This window comes from Ammodytes marinus (assembly GCF_949987685.1).
Source record: "Ammodytes marinus genome assembly, chromosome: 2".
NCBI lineage: Eukaryota > Metazoa > Chordata > Actinopteri > Uranoscopiformes > Ammodytidae > Ammodytes > Ammodytes marinus.
Window position 1 is genome coordinate 33,581,695 of NC_137231.1, and position 20,300 is coordinate 33,601,994.

The 20,300-nt window shown below is 38.4% G+C and overlaps 2 protein-coding genes across 2 annotated transcripts; both read right to left on the reverse strand.

Annotated features, from left to right (window-relative positions):
• Nucleotides 1–11,060: 11,060 nt before the first annotated feature.
• ptrh1 (peptidyl-tRNA hydrolase 1 homolog) lies at nucleotides 11,061–15,877 on the reverse strand. Its single transcript, XM_080041224.1, has 5 exons — nucleotides 15,522–15,877; nucleotides 13,731–13,950; nucleotides 12,844–12,943; nucleotides 12,517–12,562; nucleotides 11,061–11,756 (listed from the first exon to the last, which is right to left on the reverse strand). The coding sequence occupies exons 1-5, from the start codon at nucleotides 15,681–15,683 to the stop codon at nucleotides 11,460–11,462; spliced, it is 825 nt and encodes a 274-aa protein (XP_079897350.1). The 5' UTR covers nucleotides 15,684–15,877; the 3' UTR covers nucleotides 11,061–11,459.
• Nucleotides 15,878–17,502: 1,625 nt separating this feature from the next.
• LOC307265519 (natterin-3-like) lies at nucleotides 17,503–19,257 on the reverse strand (the record flags this gene model as incomplete). Its single annotated transcript, XM_080047271.1, has 2 exons — nucleotides 17,503–18,590; nucleotides 19,161–19,257. 2 exons carry the CDS (start codon nucleotides 19,255–19,257, stop codon nucleotides 17,503–17,505), a joined length of 1,185 nt encoding a protein of 394 aa, XP_079903397.1.
• Nucleotides 19,258–20,300: the final 1,043 nt, after the last annotated feature.

Consider the following 20,300-nt stretch of genomic DNA (forward strand, 5'->3'; position numbering starts at 1 on the left):
TCCACACATTCATTCTGAGATATTCTTTATTATAGCATTTTAAGTGTGTGTGTGGCATATGTTAATGTGTCTTTCTCTGTTCCCAGGTGTTTTGTTGAGCATCTATTGAAGGCAGCCATCGCCATCGTATTGTATTTCGCCACTCTCTGGCCAGAGAGGCACAGAGGTAAACTTGTTAGCTTAAAACTGTGCAGTATTACAAATATTATTATATCAATACATTGTAATAGGGCTGGGCAATATGGGGTAAAATCAATATCTCTGCATTTTTGGACTATATCTTGATACACAATATACAGTATATCTCAATATTTTTCAAATGTCTTATGCTCTATTTAATTAATTTTTTTACATAACATCACACCAGTAATATGATTTAAATAGTCCCTGCAAAATGTGTCTGCACTAACGATGCAATATGAAACAACATATTGTTTATATTCTTTAGTGCTTTCTGTTTGAGTTGTCCATTAGACAATCAATTACATCAGTAACAATTATCAATAAGTGGGTAACCAGTTGTGAAAATACTCAAGGTTGCTGAAACTTCTTTCCTTGTTCATTTAGCACCCAACTTCTTTACAACAGCTCTGCATGTGTGTTCTCTGTTCTTTTCAGGTGACATGCAGAAGCCAACCACATGGATGCTCAGCATTGGACTGTCAGAAGGTTGTCGTGGGACCACACCATTCCTTCGGCAATGGAGTAGCTGCACTTCTTGCAAGCCATTATTGCTTTAACCTGCAGTACCCGGAGGAGGGCCCCTCCACTTTGGAGTTTATCCAAAGGTATTTTAACACTCAAATGAATATTGTACTGCAGGGTTTCCCACAGTGCTTTCTAGTTAAAGCGGATACGAAGAACTCTTTTAAATATCTCTAAAAAAGTCTTATTTTTCCTCTGATGATCATAAATTACCTTTAACAGCAAACAACACCATCAGTGCAAAGAAAGCAGTTTTTATTTAGTATTATTAATGCCTTTGGTCTGGTCGCACACCCAGTCCGATTTTCGGCTTGCGCATGCAGGCCCTATTGTCACATATTCGTATTGGTTGCAGATTTCAGTGTAGCGCAGCAATGCGATTTGAGTAGCCTATCCCTCCAGGTAAGGGAAGGGGAGCGGGAGCCTTGTTTGAGACAGTTATTTATCGTCATATGGCTGATAACGGGGCTGGACCATCAAAGAAAAAAAAAATTCCTCTTAAGTGAATGAACGGTACTAAAACAAGGTTTACTTTGCTTCATTCATCATCATCAGACGACCATTATTCATCTGATATAGTCATAATTTACAACAACATAAACACATTACCTCATCGTGATCCATACTGCTGTCTCTCGTTCATTCGCTTTTTGTGAGGGCACAGAATCTTTCAGCTCCTTGAGAGTAGTTAGCTGACACTGCATCAACTCATTGCAATCAGGTGTGTATGGCACTGACCAGCATTAGTTGATGCAGAGTCACTAACCACTCTCACAGAGACGAAAAAAGTCTGTGCCCTCACACTTTCAACACACGGACATGCACTATATTGCGCCCTAATCATTTGACACTTGCACCCCCGGCACGAGCTAGAAAGCCCAAATTCAAATGCCAAAGTTCCTCGTAGCTACTTTAAGGCTACAGTTGAACCAAAAAAAGTACATTGACTTAAATTGTCTTTCATCTCTGTGATGAACAGCAGCCCCTAATTGTTGATACTATCAGTGTGCCCGTAACTTCTTTCTTTGGTGTAAGGTTTACTCCATCTGTCTTGAAATTATGCAATATATATCAATGTAAAACTGAAAGTTGTTTTCTTGGTTCATTCACAGGTGCTTCTTGAGCATCAACCCAGAGACGGGCTCCAAAGTCAAGAAAGGACGTGGACTGATTAATCCACATGTAGGCAGTGAGCACACTCTTACGGAAAATATTGAACTTTGAATGGATATCAATGTAAAATGTGTCTTGTGTTTAGAAAAAAGTGTAAATGTGGTGTTTTTCCTCTTCAATTAATTAATCAGCTGGCTACACTGTGTCCCACTAATATGATGTCACTAGTTACGTTGCTGCCGTGGCCAGTGCCTATCTACGGCTCTGATCCATAGACTGTATATATTCTTTCCGTGCAGCATAAACCCGTCTACCATGTAAAGGTGCTAACGAGCCAGATCTAGCTGTTAGACGTGTAGGCTACATTTCTTTGGTCCATGTTGTTGTTATAATGGCCGATCTGTTTATTCTGTTGTCTCTCATGCTTTTGAAATGACAGTGATGTATTTCCTATTCGCCAATCTTTGCAGATAGAATAAGAATTTTAAACTAGAAAATTCTGCAGACATTTTAAAAGTGCAAGCCCCCCGGCGCCGACCGCCAGCCCCGCTTTCGCGGCCAGAGGCGACCTTAGATGAAATCAAAACGCAACTACTAAACATTCTATGCAAAGGAAGGGATGGGTGGGGCAGAGACAGCTCAGCTGCACCTGCGTAAATCTTTTGGTCAATGGCGGCCATGTTTTGCAAGCTATTCTACTAATCTTGAAAAATATGGCTGCCATTGACCAACACGTTTACGCAGGGGCTGGGCTTAACAGCTAATTGGCCATAACTCATTGAACATAGGTCCTATCATCATGAAACTTGCTGGAAATGGCAGAACATGTGTGGTAGCATGTCTCCCAAGGCTTTTAAAGCCCAATCCATATAGGGGGCGACACAAATGTGAGACCCATAGCTCAGAAACACACGTACAGATCATGGTGCACCACAATAAAGCCTCTTGGACCATAGGGGTCAGCCATGATTCATTTATTTTTTGACCTTAGGGGGGCCTGCACTTTTAAAATGTCCGTGAATTTTCTAGTTTTAAATTATTATTACAATGGCAGGGCACAGCACATCCTGTGGCATATGAAATTAAATGGCATACCACATGTCACAGTGACAGCTGCCATAGGTTGATTTGGGATCTCTGCCACTCAGACCTATGGGTTACCGTGCCCTGCCAAACCGAACTGCTACTCAGTGGGAAGGATGAATAACTATTGTACATTTATAGTTGAAAGCATGCTCATAAAGTTTGATTCAAAATGTTGTGTTTTCAAGGTTTGAAATGTGCTTGAAATTGTGAAACACACAGAAACATTACACCACTTTGCATACAGAATTATATTGTATCAGTTAATGTGAAAACAAAACTACTTGGATCAAATGTTTACGTCACAAAGACACAAGTTCAGATTTTTAGGCTTAAAAATGTAATTATTTCTACAGATTATAAGGTTCTCCGAATCGTACTTCCAACTTGTTTGAAAAAGTTAAATGTATTAATGTGTAAATAAATATTGAATTGAACAAATTGCCTGTTTTCTTTGTTTTCCTTTTACTTTGGATGCATGTTTGTGAAGTTACAGTATATCGCTATATCACAGTATTTGGGTACGACAACTGTGAATTTACACTAAATTACTCGCTACCTAATTGCATTACTTTCACAGTAAAAACTAAAAAACACAGCTATTAATTGTAATTTATGTACTGCAAGGTACTGTAATAACACAGCTATATATTGCTAAATCACAGTAATTCCATGGGCATGGTAACTGTGAATATACTGTATGCAGTTGTATTTTCCTTGTAATTTGCTGTGATTTATTTACTGTAAATTACTGTGAATTATTTACTGTAAATTACTGTGAAAATATGTACAGGAAATTACTGTGAAATTACTGTGAAAGTAATGCAATTAGGTAGCCAGTAAAATCCTGTAAATTTACAGTATTTTTTTTTACAGTGTATAAGAGAAACACAAGTATGAAAGCTGAGTCCTAGATAACAAAATTAAATGAATGTAAAAATACAGTATTTCGTTTGACCACTTTGTACTGTTATAAAGTCTACATGTATATGTATCACAATTAATAATACGAGAAGACATCTAGTGATGGAGATAATCCCTGCGTTCCAATCCCCATACTTCCCTACTATTTAGTATGCCAGAAAAAGACTTAGGATGTCCCAATACATGCACGTCAATTGTAGCATGCTGAAAATACATGAATGCCCCACTAACTCCAATAGCATTTTGGAGTGTTCGTCTTTATTCTTGACATTTCTCGACATAATGAAAAAAAAATCTTCCTTATCTGATTGTTTTTTTCTCCCGTGGCCCTAAAACTGTTCTGTACTTTAGTTTGTAGTGTAGTAAAAAGACCAAAACTCTTCTGTACTTCAGCATGTAGTGTAGTAAAAAGACTAAAACTCTTCTGTACTTTAGTATGTAGTGTAGTAAAAAGACTAAAACTCTTCTGTACTTTAGTATGTAGTGTAGTAAAAAGACTAAAACTCTTCTGTACTTTAGTATATAGTGTAGTAAAAAGAAAGGGTATGTGATTTGGAACACAGGGCATGTGAAGTTTTTGTACAATTCTTATCTTTTGATTAAGCTACAGGCGCTAACAGTTTCCCCCTGATTGCAGTGTTTGTGCTAAGCTAGGCTAAAACACCGCACTGGATAAACATACAGTACATAACATCAAATCAAATCAAATCAAATCAAATCAAATCAAATGTATTGCCATTTTGTTAATTAGAAGCGACAACAAAACGAGAAGGCGTTTCTCAAGGATCATGATCAAGTCAGTTACATTCACACACATTCATTTCATAGCCTACAGTACATCGTAATTATGAAAAAAAATTGTTGTAGCTGGATAGCTCAAATATCTAAAAGACCGTGACATAATACACATAGTATGCACTGAATAAATAATAAAATAAAATGCTCTGACTGTTGAGAAAAAACCGACACCATGACCAATTCAGTTTTTACAATCACACAACCTGGATAATGAACTGACAACAGCAACACACACAACATCCTCAGCACATTGTCCATGTGAATGCTGCTTCAATCGTCAATACACTTTATTGATTTCCCTCATTTCAATCAATACTGATCACAGAGGAGTCGATGCAAGTGTAGCAAAGCAATAAAGTGTCTGTCTGTCTGTCTGTCTGTCTGTCTGTCTGTCTGTCTGTCTGTCTGTCTATCTATCTATCTATCTATCTATCTATCTATCTATCTATCTATCTATCTATCTGTCTGTCTGTTTGTCTGTCTGTCTGTCTGTCTGTCTGTCTGTCTGTCTGTCTGTCTGTCTGTCTGTCTGTCTGTCTGTCTGTCTTTCTTTCTTTCTTTCTTTCTTTCTTTCTATCAATCCAAAAAAAAATCCTAATTTTCTTCATTTTGTGAATTTTCAGTTTATCATTCCAGAGAAGACTGACGATTTAAAAAGTGAAATTATTGATATCTCTATAGAGGCTTCTTCTAAGACAAACATCTTGTATCCAGCATGTGCATCTTTACTGTTGCTCTCCTTGGGAACCAATCAGCTCAAAAACCCTTCACCTTAAAGCCCAATGTTATAACAGTGAGACAACTTAAAGGTAGAGTCAGTGATTCTGGAGAACGCTTGTTGACCAACTTAGTGGATATCTCCTCACAATCTGCTACTTGTCCTTACTGAGTGTGCTCTGAAAAAAAATCCAGAGTAAATACACAGCCTAGGCTCTGTAAACTGGCATGTTGCTAGTTATGCTGGGCCCATTTATTTACATGCCCATTTATAGAATCTAGGCTATGTATTACAGTTTTTCTCAGTCGCTTTGGTGCTTTTCTCACATCACTATTAACATTTGCACAGCAGTTAGTGCATTTCTCAAAACAATTAGTGCAAACTGCAAAACCTAGTGGATAACCGGCAAAAGTATGTCACTTGCTCAAAATGGATAGTCTATTCCTCAAAAGCAAGTATTCATGTCAATGAAACTGCCAGTGTCATCAAAATGAGAAGTCTTGACACCATCGTTTATGAACAAGATAGTCAAATGGCTTTGTCATGTTTTCATTATGACAGTTTATTCTCTCAGTGTTTTCCAATGCAAAAAAAAAGGTCAGAACTCGGTGACGCTACCTGAAAATGAATCAAGAATCACTGACTACACCTTTCTCTCTTTTTTTACTTTCTTTTTTTACATTTTGTTTTCTTCCATAAATTATTTTTTTTTTCAAACAGACATCGAAACATGTATAACCCCCACCCACCCCACACCCCAAACAATTATTGGACATTTTTAGTTGACGTAATAAAAAAACAAAAAAAAAAACAAAGACAAGACAATGCCGGCCAAAAACATGACTCCACCTTTAAGGCCAAATGTAAACCATTAGATGATTGGGTTAAGGGATAGATTACCCAGCATGCTTTGCCTTGAGGGCGATGGCGGACTCTCATGATGTCACTGGATTCTCTCTGCTCTGAAATGGTGAGGTAACGTTTTCGTCTCCTCACGTTGGATGGTCATTTGCCTCTTAAAGGGCCCCACACTGCTACTGCTGTCTTTTCATGAGCCTGTTAGAATAATTTAGTGTGTGTGGCCCTGAGACCACTGGAGATTATGACCCGTTATTAATGCTCGATCATCGGGAAATAGACAATTGACACACACACACACACACATGTGCGCGAACACACAGGCACACGCACAGACACACACAAACGCGCATACGCACACACACACACACACACACACACACACACACACACACACACACACAGGAACACAAACACACACACTCACAGGAACACAAACAGTCACACACACACACACACACACAGGAACACAAACAGTCACACACACACACACACACACACAGGAACACAAACAGTCACACACACACACACACACACACACACACACACACACACAGGAACACAAACAGTCACACACACACACACACACACACACACACACAGGAACACAAACAGTCACACACACACACACACACACACACAAACGCACACACACACACACACACACACACACACACACACACACACACACACACACACACACACACACACACACACACACACACACACACACACACACACAACTGGCCTGGATTCACTGTAACATTATATGTTCTATTGTGAGCAGTGGAAGAAGAAAAAAATGTAATGCAACTTTATTTGACAACGTACAAAATCATCAAAAACAACATTTTAAGTTTAATAAAAAAATTGTGCAAAAAATAACAAATAGTCCTACAACAAGATACAATGATACATGTGCATGGGATTCAATTTAAAAGAGACACAACATACACTGGTGAAATAATGAAGCTGCAGTGACATTGAAAGGTCCCTACTGGTCTATTAGAGTCGTACACCAAGAGATAAAATACATAAATGTCGCTATAAACTGCTATTCAGGCCACACATAGATATTAATGTGGGCATATGAGGAATACAAATGAAATGGAAGGTCACTGTATTGTACAATAGGGAGTCAATGGAGATGTTATAGGAAATTAAAATTATATATGCAATTAAAGGTACAGTGTGTAATATCGGAGTATTTAGCAGTATTTAGTGGAGAGATTGTAGATGTCAACGCTCCCTTGCTAACCCCTTCCCTTTGGGAGAATTTACAGAAGCTACGGTGGCCTTCAAGGACAAGAAGCTATAGTTACTAAAGATGGCATCATCCACCACTCATTGCCTCAAGTCTTTCCACAATATCAAGTGATGAGGTGAAGATGTATTTAGTTATTTATTCTATAGTACTTCTTCTTCTTCTTGGTCTTCCAACAGGTGCATTTCCACCAGGACGCCCCACTATATATAAAAATGTGTAAGGCCGTTAAGTTTGTCAGTTCTGTGCTACTGTAGAAACATGGCGGTGCAACATGCATGGCGGCTCGCCTCACTTATAGTACTCCATTTCTACCAAGTGTGTTTTGTAATGGCATTTTTTATTAGCGTTTTTATATATATAATATAGTGGGCGTCCTGGGGAAATGCACCTGTTGGAAGACCAAGAAGAAGAAGAAGAAGAAGAAGTACTATAGAATAAAATGAATGAGAGCTTTAATTAATAACTTAAACATGTTTGTAGCTTCTGTTTCTTAATGAACCTCCTAGCATCAGTGGAGTCAGCAACTTGTTTGTGTGTTTCTGTAGAGTTAGCACATGTGTGGGAAGACCCCCCACCAGGCCCTGTGTGTGCCCTGTCCGGAGAGGGTGTGTGTGTGTGTGTGTGTGTGTGTGTGTGTGTGTGTGTGTGTGTGTGTGTGTGCATGTGTGTGTGTGTGTGTTTGTGTGAGAAGAAGAGAGAGAGAGTGTGTGTGTGAGTGTGTGTGTGTGTGTGTGTGTGTGTGTGTGTGTGTGTGTGTGTGTGTGTGTGTGTGTGTGTGTGTGAGAGAGAGCATGTGTGTGTGTGTGTGAGAGAGCATGTGTGTGTGTGTGTTTGTTTGTGTGTGTGTGTGTATGAGAGAGAAAATGTATGTGTGTGTGTGTGTGCGTTTGAATGTGTGTGTGTAGCGGTTTAGCGGGGGGGGGGGGGGGGGGGTCCATTCCTGAATAAATGTAAAGGTCTTCTTCTAAAGGAACCCGGGTGTCCAGCCCCACCGCTGACCTCTGACCTCTGGGGAAGTTATTGAAGCCTCTGGTTAAAGCTGACCAGTGAGTCCGGGCCGACCTGGGAAAGTGGCCCCATGTCAGGCAAGGGGTCACGCAAGAGAATAACAACGGGGTTTTAGGAGGTTTTTTTGGGGGGGTTCAGTATGTGTGTGTGTGTGTGTGAGAGAGAGAGAGAGTGAGAGAGTGTGTGTGAGTGTGTGTGTGTGTGTGTGTGTGTGTGTGTGTGTGTGTGTGTGTGTGTGTGTGTGTGTGTGTGTGTGTGTGTGTGTGTGAACCAATCCGAGTTGAAGACCATAGGATTGAGGAATTTTTTTTGGAAAGTCAGGACATTTTGGTAGGTTCTGACTTTGGGACAGGCCTTTTAAAGGGCTGTTTAAGGGTTAACACTAGGTTTTAATGTTCAGGTATGAATTAGGTTTATGTTAGGGTTAGTGTAAGGGTTGGGGTTAGGCCTTTACGTTCAATAGTAAGGGTTAGGGACTAGGGAATTCATTATGTCAATGAATGTCCTCACAAGTATAGCCATGCAAACGTGTGTGTGTGTGTGTGTGTGTGTGTGTGTGTGTGTGTGTGTGTGAGTGTGTCATATACAGTAGAGTAAAGAGTTTTGATAGTTAGGGTTAGTGTAAGGGGCTAGGGAATGCCTTAAGCCTAATGAATGTCCTCACAAGTAAAGCCGCACAAACGTGTGTGTGTGTGTGTGTCATAGAGTATAGAGTTTTGATCGTTAGGGTTAATGTAAAGGGCTAGGGAATGCATTATGTCTAATGAATGTCCTCACAAGTATAGCAGTACAATCGCGCGCGTGTGTGTGTGTGGGGTGTGTGTGTGTGTGTGTCATAGAGTATAGAGTTTTGATCGTTAGGGTTAGTGTAAGGGGCTAGGGAATGCCTTAAGCCTAATGAATGTCCTCACAAGTATAGCCGCACAAACGTGTGTGTGTGTGTGTGTGTGTGTGTGTGTGTGTGTGTGTGTGTGTGTGTGTGTGTGTGTGTGTGTGTGTGTGTGCCATAGAGTTAAGAAGTGTCCTTTAGAGGCCACAAGTGTGTGTCCCTGGATCTATTGTGAAGTGGTAGCAGGACAGAAGGGCTCACACAGACCAGCTCTAAACAATGTGCGGAGCCTTTTGTTTCCCCGACTCCTTTCTTCTCCGATCCTCCATCCCAATCTACCAGCTTCCTTTGTATTGATTTACCTCATTCAGAAGAGACCCTTTCCGCTGTGTTATTTGCTCTTTTTCTCGCTTTCACTCTCTCTCTCTCTCTCACACACACACACACGCACATACACGCACGCACACACACATACACCGGAGCACAAACAGAAACACACACAAGCACACACACACTTTCTCTCTCTCTCTCACACACACACACACACAGGAACACAAACACACACTCTCTCACACACACACACACACACACACTCTCACTCCCTCACACACACACACACTCTCACTCACTCTCTCACACAAACACAAACACACACACACACACTAAACCAACCCTATTCTGGTATTTTTCAGTGTGAGAGAATGCAGTGCCCTCCTCTTGACTGGATGCCTCTCATTAAAGACAGACTAATTGATGGAGAGTGTGATTAGTGTGACAATCGGGAGGAGGAAATCAATATGCTTGTTTTTTTTGTTCGTTTTTTTAGCCTAAAAGAGCCTCATCCATCCCAGGCAGGCAGGCAGGGCTAGATATATGGAAGAGGGGAGTGTGTGTGTGTGTGTGTGTGTGTGTGTGTGTGTGTGTGTGTGAGGGGGAACATATGTTGTATGTTTAGTGGCACCAAGATGCTCGCTGTCACTTACATAGACAAAAGATGAAAAATGTAGCCTTGAGAAAACCTTTTTTTTTTACTCAAGTTGTTTTTTTTCAATTCAGTTTTTTAGTTGTTAGGACACTTGTTGTGAGTAGTTTTAAAATTTAAAGAACACACTCATTTACACAATTAAGACCTGATAACATACTAGTGCAGTGTTCAAACTCCAGAAAAGCATCTTATACAAAATATATGTTTAGTAGCTACAAGAAGCTCGCTGTCTTTCAAATACAAAAGATGAAAAATGTAGCCTTAAGAAAACCTTTTTGTTATTCAGTTGACACTTGACTTTTTTTTCCCCAATTAACTTATTGACTGTTTAGTTGTTAGGAAACTTGTTGTGAGTCTATAATCGTTAAATGCACCCCCTCATTTATCCAATTGAGACCTTATTATTAGGTATGTAGAAATGTCAATAAGAAATGGGCAATGTTAAAACTCCAGTAAACCATCTTATACAACAAGGGCAAGTAGTGTTTGGTATGTATGTATAATTAGCGTACCTAGCAACATAATTAGCAACCTAACTTGCCTTCTAGGGTTTATTTTGGCCCTGCTCAACATCTGTACCATAGATAGTATATCAAATAAGTACTCACTATAACAGAAACATTTCAATGAAATACCTAAAGAACAATGTGATTTCATTAATGTTCCAATGTGTGTAATAATGGTTGTACAAAAAAATGTAGATGAAGAGCAAACCTTTGCATTGTAACTTTATTAAAAAATCATTTTTAACAAGTGGATGAATGCACCTGGATAGTCCTGAAAAACTCCTTATCACAGTCATTATTTTACCCCTCCATTCCTGTCGCAGGATTAACATTAGGAATCATGTGAAGTCTTTATCATGTTGTGTGTCTCCTTAAAGGTGGAGTCAGTGATTCTGGAGAACGCTTGTTGTCAAAATCACGTTTTGTCAAAATCAGTGAATATCTCCTCAAGATTTGCTACCTGTCTGCACTGTGTGTGCGCCGATAAAAAAAAATCCATTGTTAATACACAGCCTAGGCTCTGTAAACGGGCATGTTGCTTGCTACAGTGGGGGCCAATTTGTTACATACCCGTTGTTAACATACCAGTGATGTTGACAACAAGCATTCTCCACCTTTAAAGAAAAATAAATATTCTAAATAAAGATAATTTTTCTGGTAAATGTTCAAGATGTTTTCTGAGCGACTGGAGACGGGTCCCTGTCTTCCATCTTTCTCTTAGCTCTGTGTGTGTTGCCCCCTTGTGGTGAGGAGGGGGACTGTTTGGTGTCTGTTTTAGGCCCTTTTCGAGGCTGTTCTTGGGGGTCCCGTGGGGTGATTTGGGCCAGCAGAACGTCCACACTTTGCACCAGGACTGACTCTAGAAGCTTCTGTTCCTCTGAGTTGAATCGGCCCAAGACGTGACGCTCGACCGAGGTTCTGCCCGACGGACGACCGATACCCACACGCAGTCTGGGAATCTCCTGCAGAATACAATCACACACACATTTCAGTTTAGATGGATTTTGATTCAGAGTTTAAACTATTCTAAATGTTTTAAATGCAAGATTTCAGCAGCAAGCAAAAGTACATTTTATGACGGTCTCCTCTGTGTGTACATGCTTTGTTTGATGATGTTCTGACTGTGACTCTATTTCTATGTTCTATGTGTTGTTTTTAAATTCTTGTCTGAAACTGTGGAGCTGTGCTGCTGCCTGTGTTGGCCAGGACTCTCTTGTAAAATAGATTTTCAATCTCAATGAGACTTCTCCTGGTGAAATAAAAATAAATTAATAAATGTACTTTACCAAATGCCGCATTTTAATGTTTTTTTTACTATTTAATTCCGCCCCAATTCTAAAATTCTGAAATTTTAATGTATGTCTAGTTTAATTTGTTTCTTTCTATTATATGTCTGTTTTTGTGTGCAACATAATAATCTATGGAGAACGATATCTCACTTCCATGTGTGCCAAGTGTGTATTATGGTAGTGACAATAAAACTGATTCTGATTCAGAAAATACAGTGTATTTGGCATCTGCACATTACTTTGTTCTACATGAACATATACTTCTTCTCGATGTATTCTTCTATGTATGTGTCTTATATTGTACTATTCAAATGAGCATAAATGTTTTCATAAGTGCATACATTAATTTTGACATGTATAAAGACCATTTGATAATTGCATTGTTTCAATCAATCCTAGTGTTACTATTAAAAAGTGTTTCTCAGCTACTTACATCAGTCTGCAGACAGTCGACACAGGAGCGGACTCCATTATGACCTCTGTGAAGAAGAAGAAGAAGTTAGTTCTGCATTTTCTTAGTATGATCATAAACAACGGTGAAAGTTTTCTCTTGCACATTTATCTATCTTTCTACGGCTATACTAGTAGCTACTATATTTCTATAATTTTTTCTTGATTATAATTTTTTCATGGTAAATGGACTCGACTTATATAGCGCTTTTTAGTCAATTTTCTCAGCCCCAAAGCACTTTACAAATTCTTACCACATTCACCCATTCATACACACGCATACACTGATGGAACTATGAACCAAACCGACCTGGCGCTCCCTCCCAGCTTGATGGCGATCTTCCCCAGAGGTTTGTCCAGCTCATCGTGGACCAGCAGAATGTCTTCAGGACGGATGCCGTATTTACCAGCTGCAGAGAACAGACAGCGTACTGTTATAGGTGCACTATGTACAGTTACTTTGGGTGTTTCATAGAAGGGACATTTCTTTAAGGTATATTCTCATAACTCACTGAATAAACACACTTTCCTCACAGGAAAATGTGATCCCTTGAACACTGTTTGAAGTTAGAAAGCTTCCTGAAAAGTTACTGTTTCACTGTTGTTGTTTACAGCAGCAGGGCCCACAGTTTGGTTTACAAACATATTCTAGTCTTACGTTTGGTTCCAGGTTCCTCAAAATAATTAGATTTATGATGATAGAATTATTCAATACTAAGAATTTTATGTAGAGTAAATATGTTTAGTAAACTTACTGCAGGCTTCTCTGAAACTGCAGAGTGCAAGTCAGTTGAATTGTGACCCACCAAATGAATAACTACTGCCGGTTGCGAATTTGTGTGTACAAAAATCTTAATGATTTTCAGAGATCAATTGAGGGATGAACCTCTTTTGCAATGATGTAGAGTCAAACAAATGCAAAACAAAAACAACGGTAACAGAGCAAATACACATGAATAACACAACACACATCAAGCTACAGCTCCGGAACTCTGTATTTTTCTTCAATCTTCATCTCTACATAAATCGAAATTGCTCTTAATGACAACAAATGTATTGTAATTTGGTAGAAATGTTGTCAGTAGTTTATATTATAAAACCAAAATGTTTATTTTACTCAAACATTATGCCTATAAATAGTAAAACGAGAGACACTGAACATTTGGAGTGGTCTCCCACGGCTGTATATTTCCTGACCTGCTTTAGCGACCGAGACCCCGTTGATGTTCATGAGCAGCTTTGGCCGGAGCAGAACCACGTGTGTGTGTTCCACCTCCGACACGATGACCTCACCGGACACATGCTTGTCTCCACGCCAACGGTCGCTAACGCCGAGTCGGGAGGCGAGAGCTCCGAGCACCGCCATTCCAACGCTGTGTCTGGTCCCCTCCATCCCCGGGTTACCCAGACCCACAACCTGGAACACACACACACAGTATGAACACACACACACACAGAATACGCGCACACACACAGTATGAACACACACACACACACACACACACACACACATAGTATGAGCACACACACACACACACTTAGTATGAGCACACACACACACACACACACACACACGAATACACACACACACACGAATACACACACACACACCGTTTAATGATTGAATCAACATTTTGACCGAATTTTTTTTGTTTATCTGAATGACAGAATTAGTCGCCACAGCTGTTGTTGTTTGAAATTCTTAGTATACTATGAAGTATGAAGTATAGGCTAGAACTCAAATGTGGAAGTTTTCATTACATATGAATGATAAGTTATATCAACAAAAGATAATTAGTTGACTCAAATGCAGACAGTTCTTCTTTCAAACTCAACAATAGCTTTACTTTTAGCCTCAAAACACACACACACACAGTCACACACACACAGTCACACACACACACACACACACACACACACACACACACACACACACACGCAACACATAAAGCCGCAGCCTTGCACTGATGGTACTGATGCACTGGCTGTTAACAGAAACACTATAGAATACATTGTATTAGACTCTCTGGCCGCTCACACACAGTAAACACTGTGTTCTAACTCTACACACGCTGAGCTTCTATTTGAGTTAAATAGGACGGAGTGGAAAAGTCTTAAGTTAATTGAACTTGAAGTCAACTAAGGAACTACATTGAAGTGGAAAACGTTGTTCAAAAGGCAACATAATGCAACATGATACATATTACAATGTTTAGTAAAAATTATATCTAATAATGTTTGTTCAGTGTGTTTTCAGTCTTCATCAAATCCATTGTGAGTAAACTGGCTGGACAAACTGGTAAAGGACAACATTAACTCCACTGTAAAATCTCCCAATTTAATGTAGTTTTGCTAAGTAACAACCATATGATTGAAGCTGTACAGTATCAATATTTCATTTTTTTTATACATAACCACCTCATATTGCAGTGCACTCATTGGAATTACATATATGCTGAATTGAAGAATGGTATCTACTGATTCAGGAAATGGATTAACAAGTATAGTATTGGATTTTAACTTTGTCCAATCAGTGAAACAACACTAAAGGCTCAGAGATTTTGAATGGAGTCTGGTATGTTCGAACCTATTACTGTACAATTTCTATTGTTCGAAACTAAATCAATAAGCATTTGAATTGTATTTGGTGAGGTTAAACAGGCACTTATTTGAAATAAATTAACGCCGAATTTAAGAGTAGGTTGGACTGATTCAGAAAATGTATTTGAACTTCTATTATTGGATTGACACTATTATCTAATCAGCGAAAACTTACTGCATTACAATATCACATATTTGTAAATAGTGTTTTGAGAGTGATTACTCTCTTTGTAATCAAACCTATGCCGAATTAAAGAGTGTGTTATACTGATCCATGACATGTATAGAAAGTGAAATAATCTGATTGATATTTCGTAAAATAATCAAAACAAAACATTAAATCATCATATATTTGAATGGAGTCCGGTGCGAGGTCGGAACACTTACCAGCCTACGGCGGCCTTGTGTGTGCATTTCTGCTTCTACGCCCATCGCTGGTGTAAACACTTCACTCAGCAGAACGCGGTTTATCACTCTTGTTATTACACGTCTCATCGTGACAAAGTTCAACAGCTTTTTAAAAAGCAGCGACAGATAACGAAAGAACATTTATTTTGAAAGTTTATGAATAGACCATTCCCTGCGTGATCCTTACGTCATTGGACTGAATTGTCAAAACTACCACATACTACTGACTACGTTCAAAACACTGGGTTAAATTGAACAGGTTAAATTGATATTTTAGGCAATATTAGCGATATTGTATTGTAAAGTCTCATGTAAGGTTACAGTATGCCGGTTGTCCTCATGTCATTCCCGTTTCACACAAGCCAACAAGTGTAAAAAAGATAAAATTAATGAAAAGGTTTTTGTATGTATGTTTGGCAACACCGCCATCTACCTCGGAGGCTAAGAAATACAGCAGGCTATAAAATACACAGGGAAAATATAAATAAATAGGCTATCTAAAATATATTTTCAGAGTAAATAAATACTTAGCCTCCTTGACATTGTTGATATTGTATGCTACTTGTTGCTGCAAATATTTATACACATGATGTATTTCTATTGCATTTATTTATGCAAATTAAATGAAGGCTACAAACAGTATTACAAAGCCTATTACTGATTTACACAGGATATTATATTAACACATGTTAGGCTAAGTATTTCTACCACAAATATGTAAACGTATTATGTGTTTTGAATGCAAATATTTAAAAATATTGAACACTCTTTAACATATTTCTGATGTGAATACTTCATATCATATTCTAATTATCTCCATTTCTTTGTTGTGTATATATTGTATTATAATGTACACATTTGTATACTATCATTCTTATATTACTATTATTGTAGTATTTTTTATTTGTTAGTCAATAGTATAAGGCAGATATTCATTTTACACGTTACTACTTATTTCTCCTGCCTAAAAAAATAATATGTTCAAATCTTTTAATTTTTTTTTGCACATTAACTGATCACCTCATTAATTCAACTGCAGGTTTTACTTTGTATCTCTGTGTCTGGGACAAATCAAAAACCTTGAACCTTGAACAAAAAGCCTTGCTGAATTGCAGAGTACGATATGTTCAGTGGTCTATGGTCGCACCCAGTCATCACCACACCTGAATGTTCCTGATTAACACACCTGTAGCTAATCAAGAGCCTTCAGTGAAACCAGTTGTGGTAATAAATCACTTTGTGGACTGCAAAATAAGGTAAAAATCATATCAACATATTTTTTTTTATAGAAAAGATACAGCCTGTTTTTCATTCAATAAATGCAATGTACTGCTCTTAAAAATGTGTTTTCAGCATGATTTTACGAGGAAAATTTATCGTAAATCAGACCATTAACAACATGTGAAAAAATCTATACGGACGCAAACAGACAAGGTTTAGTCAAATAAATAACTAAATGTTAATGTTGGACCTTTTATTTTTACTATAGTATGAAAGAAGAAATGCAATGGAAGCAAAATCTCAAAATTGACTATAGTGCTTGAAAAATTATAATTTTGCCTGCAGTGTCTCACCATAACTTACCCATATTTTATATTTTATCTGAAAATGAATTTTAAGGCTTGAGTCAGTGATGGTAACTGTCCTGAATTATCCAACATTAAGTTGCTATGAGGAACTTTTAAATATTTCTGAAATAGTCAAATTTTTCCTCTGCAAACGAGACCATCAGTGCAAAGAATGCTATTTTTATATAGTTTTTCTTAATGCCTTTGTCATGGGTATACGCTCACCCAGGAACAACAGCTGGCGTAGTAAAAACACTATTGCATTTGCTAGAATTAACACAAACTGAAACTTCCTCTGAGCACCTTTTTAAAGAAAGACAAAAAAAAAAAAATTTTCAAATGTATTTTATTTTGAAACATTTTCTATTTGACCCAGAAGTCCTTTAAACTGATCACTGGTCTTGAGTTGGGGCGCAGGGAACAGCATCGGCTACTGGCTGACATCTCTCGACCACTGCGTTTATTTCCCCGATACTCGCGCCATCGTAAGTCCCAGTGATGTACGTCCAGTGCGTGTCTCCGTTGTGATTGGTCCTGCTCAGCCTGCCCGTATAAGGAATATCCGCGGTCATTTTCCGCCCGTCCATCCGCACGGCACACGAATGGTTCGGTGGCACCACTAGCTTAACGGATATCGAGTGACTGATCGTTTCCACCATCGTCGTGCCCTCGGAGAACGTCACCGTATGTTCCTCGGTGAAATCTACGGTTCCCGGGCCTAAAAGGGGAACCTTCGCTTTCATCGTGGACACGGAACCGTTGCGGGTTTCTCTACCGGTGCTCCAAGTCTTCTCCATTGACGTGGTTTTCTCCAACGTCACCGTTTTTTCAACATCCTTACACTCAAGATTGGTCACTTTTGAGATTTTCAAAGCTTCCGGAGGTTGGTTAAACAGCTCCATTTGATCGATAAGGTACTCGACGTGGGATATGTGCTGAGTGTAGCTGTCTCGGTTGATAGCTAGAACCTGGTACTTCTTATACCAGTATTCGTCGCCCTCATAGGGAAGGAAAAATGCCTCATGTTGGGCCACAACTTTGCCCAAACCGTACTTATTCTTACCGACGTATATCTCCGAATTCGGGCAGGTTTTGATCGAGTACTGGGGGACCGCTCCATAGGACTCTTCCACCCACTGGATGAACTCAAATTGATCTACGTTTACGAGCATTTCGAATGTACTAGATGCGTATTCGTTGTCAGCGTAAGGATAGTGGCATACGTTCCCCTTGCTAGGAGTGTAGTAACCGGATTCGCAGTTGACTTTGCAAACGTAGTCGTTGCGTTCGGTGTAGCCGTTGTAGATTGCTACAGCACCGTTAGGGAGGGACCCGCCCCATTTGACCCACTTGAGGTTTGTGTGTTCCTCATACATAGGGTTGGAGTTTGAGCTGGTTACGGGGATGTCTCTGATTTTTGGAGCTCTGACGAGATCGCGAGATGGGACAATGTCTTTCAGTGATGGGTTCAGCCATGGCTCTAAAGGAAAAAGACAAAGAGAAAATAGAGATTTTGTTTACAGTTTAAAAGTCTGACAGATCAAATAATACGTAGAAAATTCAAATGTTTTGAAGTTGAAAAGGTTGTTTTAAGAAAATATAAAAATCGTATATCTTTCGTAAAATATTTGATTGCATAACATGTAATACTGCAGGCATTTATGGAAATATATTAATCACAACAATGTATAATTTAAAAATCTGGAACATTTGGAACATTTCAATTGGTTTCCAAATAGATTTTTTTTTTTACAAACTTCAATTTCGTCTTGTGGTCTGGAAAAAAACATTTCTGTCCTGGTTTGCATTAAAATAAAATATATATTCATCTCAATTTCGTTGGTTCAACACTTTAAAACCTGGCACATCAAATTATATTCAAAATAATAAACAGCACTATGAACTTACTGTATGTCTTGTAGAGCAATTTATTGACTATGATGTATTATGATACAGTGATGAAAAATTTAAAAATAAATTTCAAAGAAATGTAGGTTAATAATTGACTGTATAATATAATGTGAAACACCCAGTATCTTCTGTGACTCACTGTGTAAGTCCTCTCCTTCCTTTAAGACGTAGAGTAGAGACTGCAGCGCCGGGCTGCAGAGCTGCAACACGCACAAGACGACAACACACCACCTCATCTACACACACACACACACACACACACACACACACACACACACACACACACACAGGGGGACACAAGAGCATAGAATAATTTTTTTTAAAGAAAAAAATATATATTCTTTTTTCTCTTGGTTTTTATTTATCTTTTATGAATATTATTTCCATTGAATGTTTGCACAAAATAAATTGTAGGATGCTGTGAATGTGAACAACAACAGTAGGATGATAATCTATTTTTGCTTCTACAATAAAGTATATAAAAAAAGAATCAAATATATCTGTATTGTTCATTGTAATGAAGATGTGTCTTTGGCTCACCAACCAAACCAGACATAACACAACACAATGCATTAACAGAGTCTAAAACAACAAGATTTAACAAACTTTAAATGTAATTACTTTTTTTATAAAAAGCATGGGAATTTAGTTTGATGCAAAATAAGTAGTAAGTAGTAAGCAAAGATAACAACTCATCAAAGCTACAAAAAGGTTTGTAGTAATTAAATTGAGTGTGGTCCTTTGGAAGCTGATTGGCAATATTTGTATCAACCAATAATAACAATCTTAGGGAAACTATTAACAATGGAAGCAGAGACTCGTTAAATTCCTTCCCTAACTCTAACCTGGATGTCAAGACCGACTTTTAGGAGATTAATAAACTTGTTAACACACATGATTGACATTAGTTTTATGTTTATGTTGAGTTAAATTTAAGAGATTACAATCAGTGTTTCCTGGGAAAATAACCTCTAAACTAGATGTCCATTCCATTCTTGCATTAATTTATTCATTGCATAACTGGAGAAGCTTGCTCTGTTGTATAAACGTGCATTCAAGGGTGTCAGATTATTATTTTATAAGCAGCCAGTATTACTGAATGCAGCATGTTCCAAATGATATCAAAATATTTTACATGTATTTATTATTGATTCTGATTGTCGATCAATTCCATAAACTGTATAGGAAAATCTGAACCGAGTGAAATGCTGCATCATGTCTTTGATAATCAGGTAAAAGCCCGACATTAGCCTTTCATTGTTGATACATAGGCAAGACA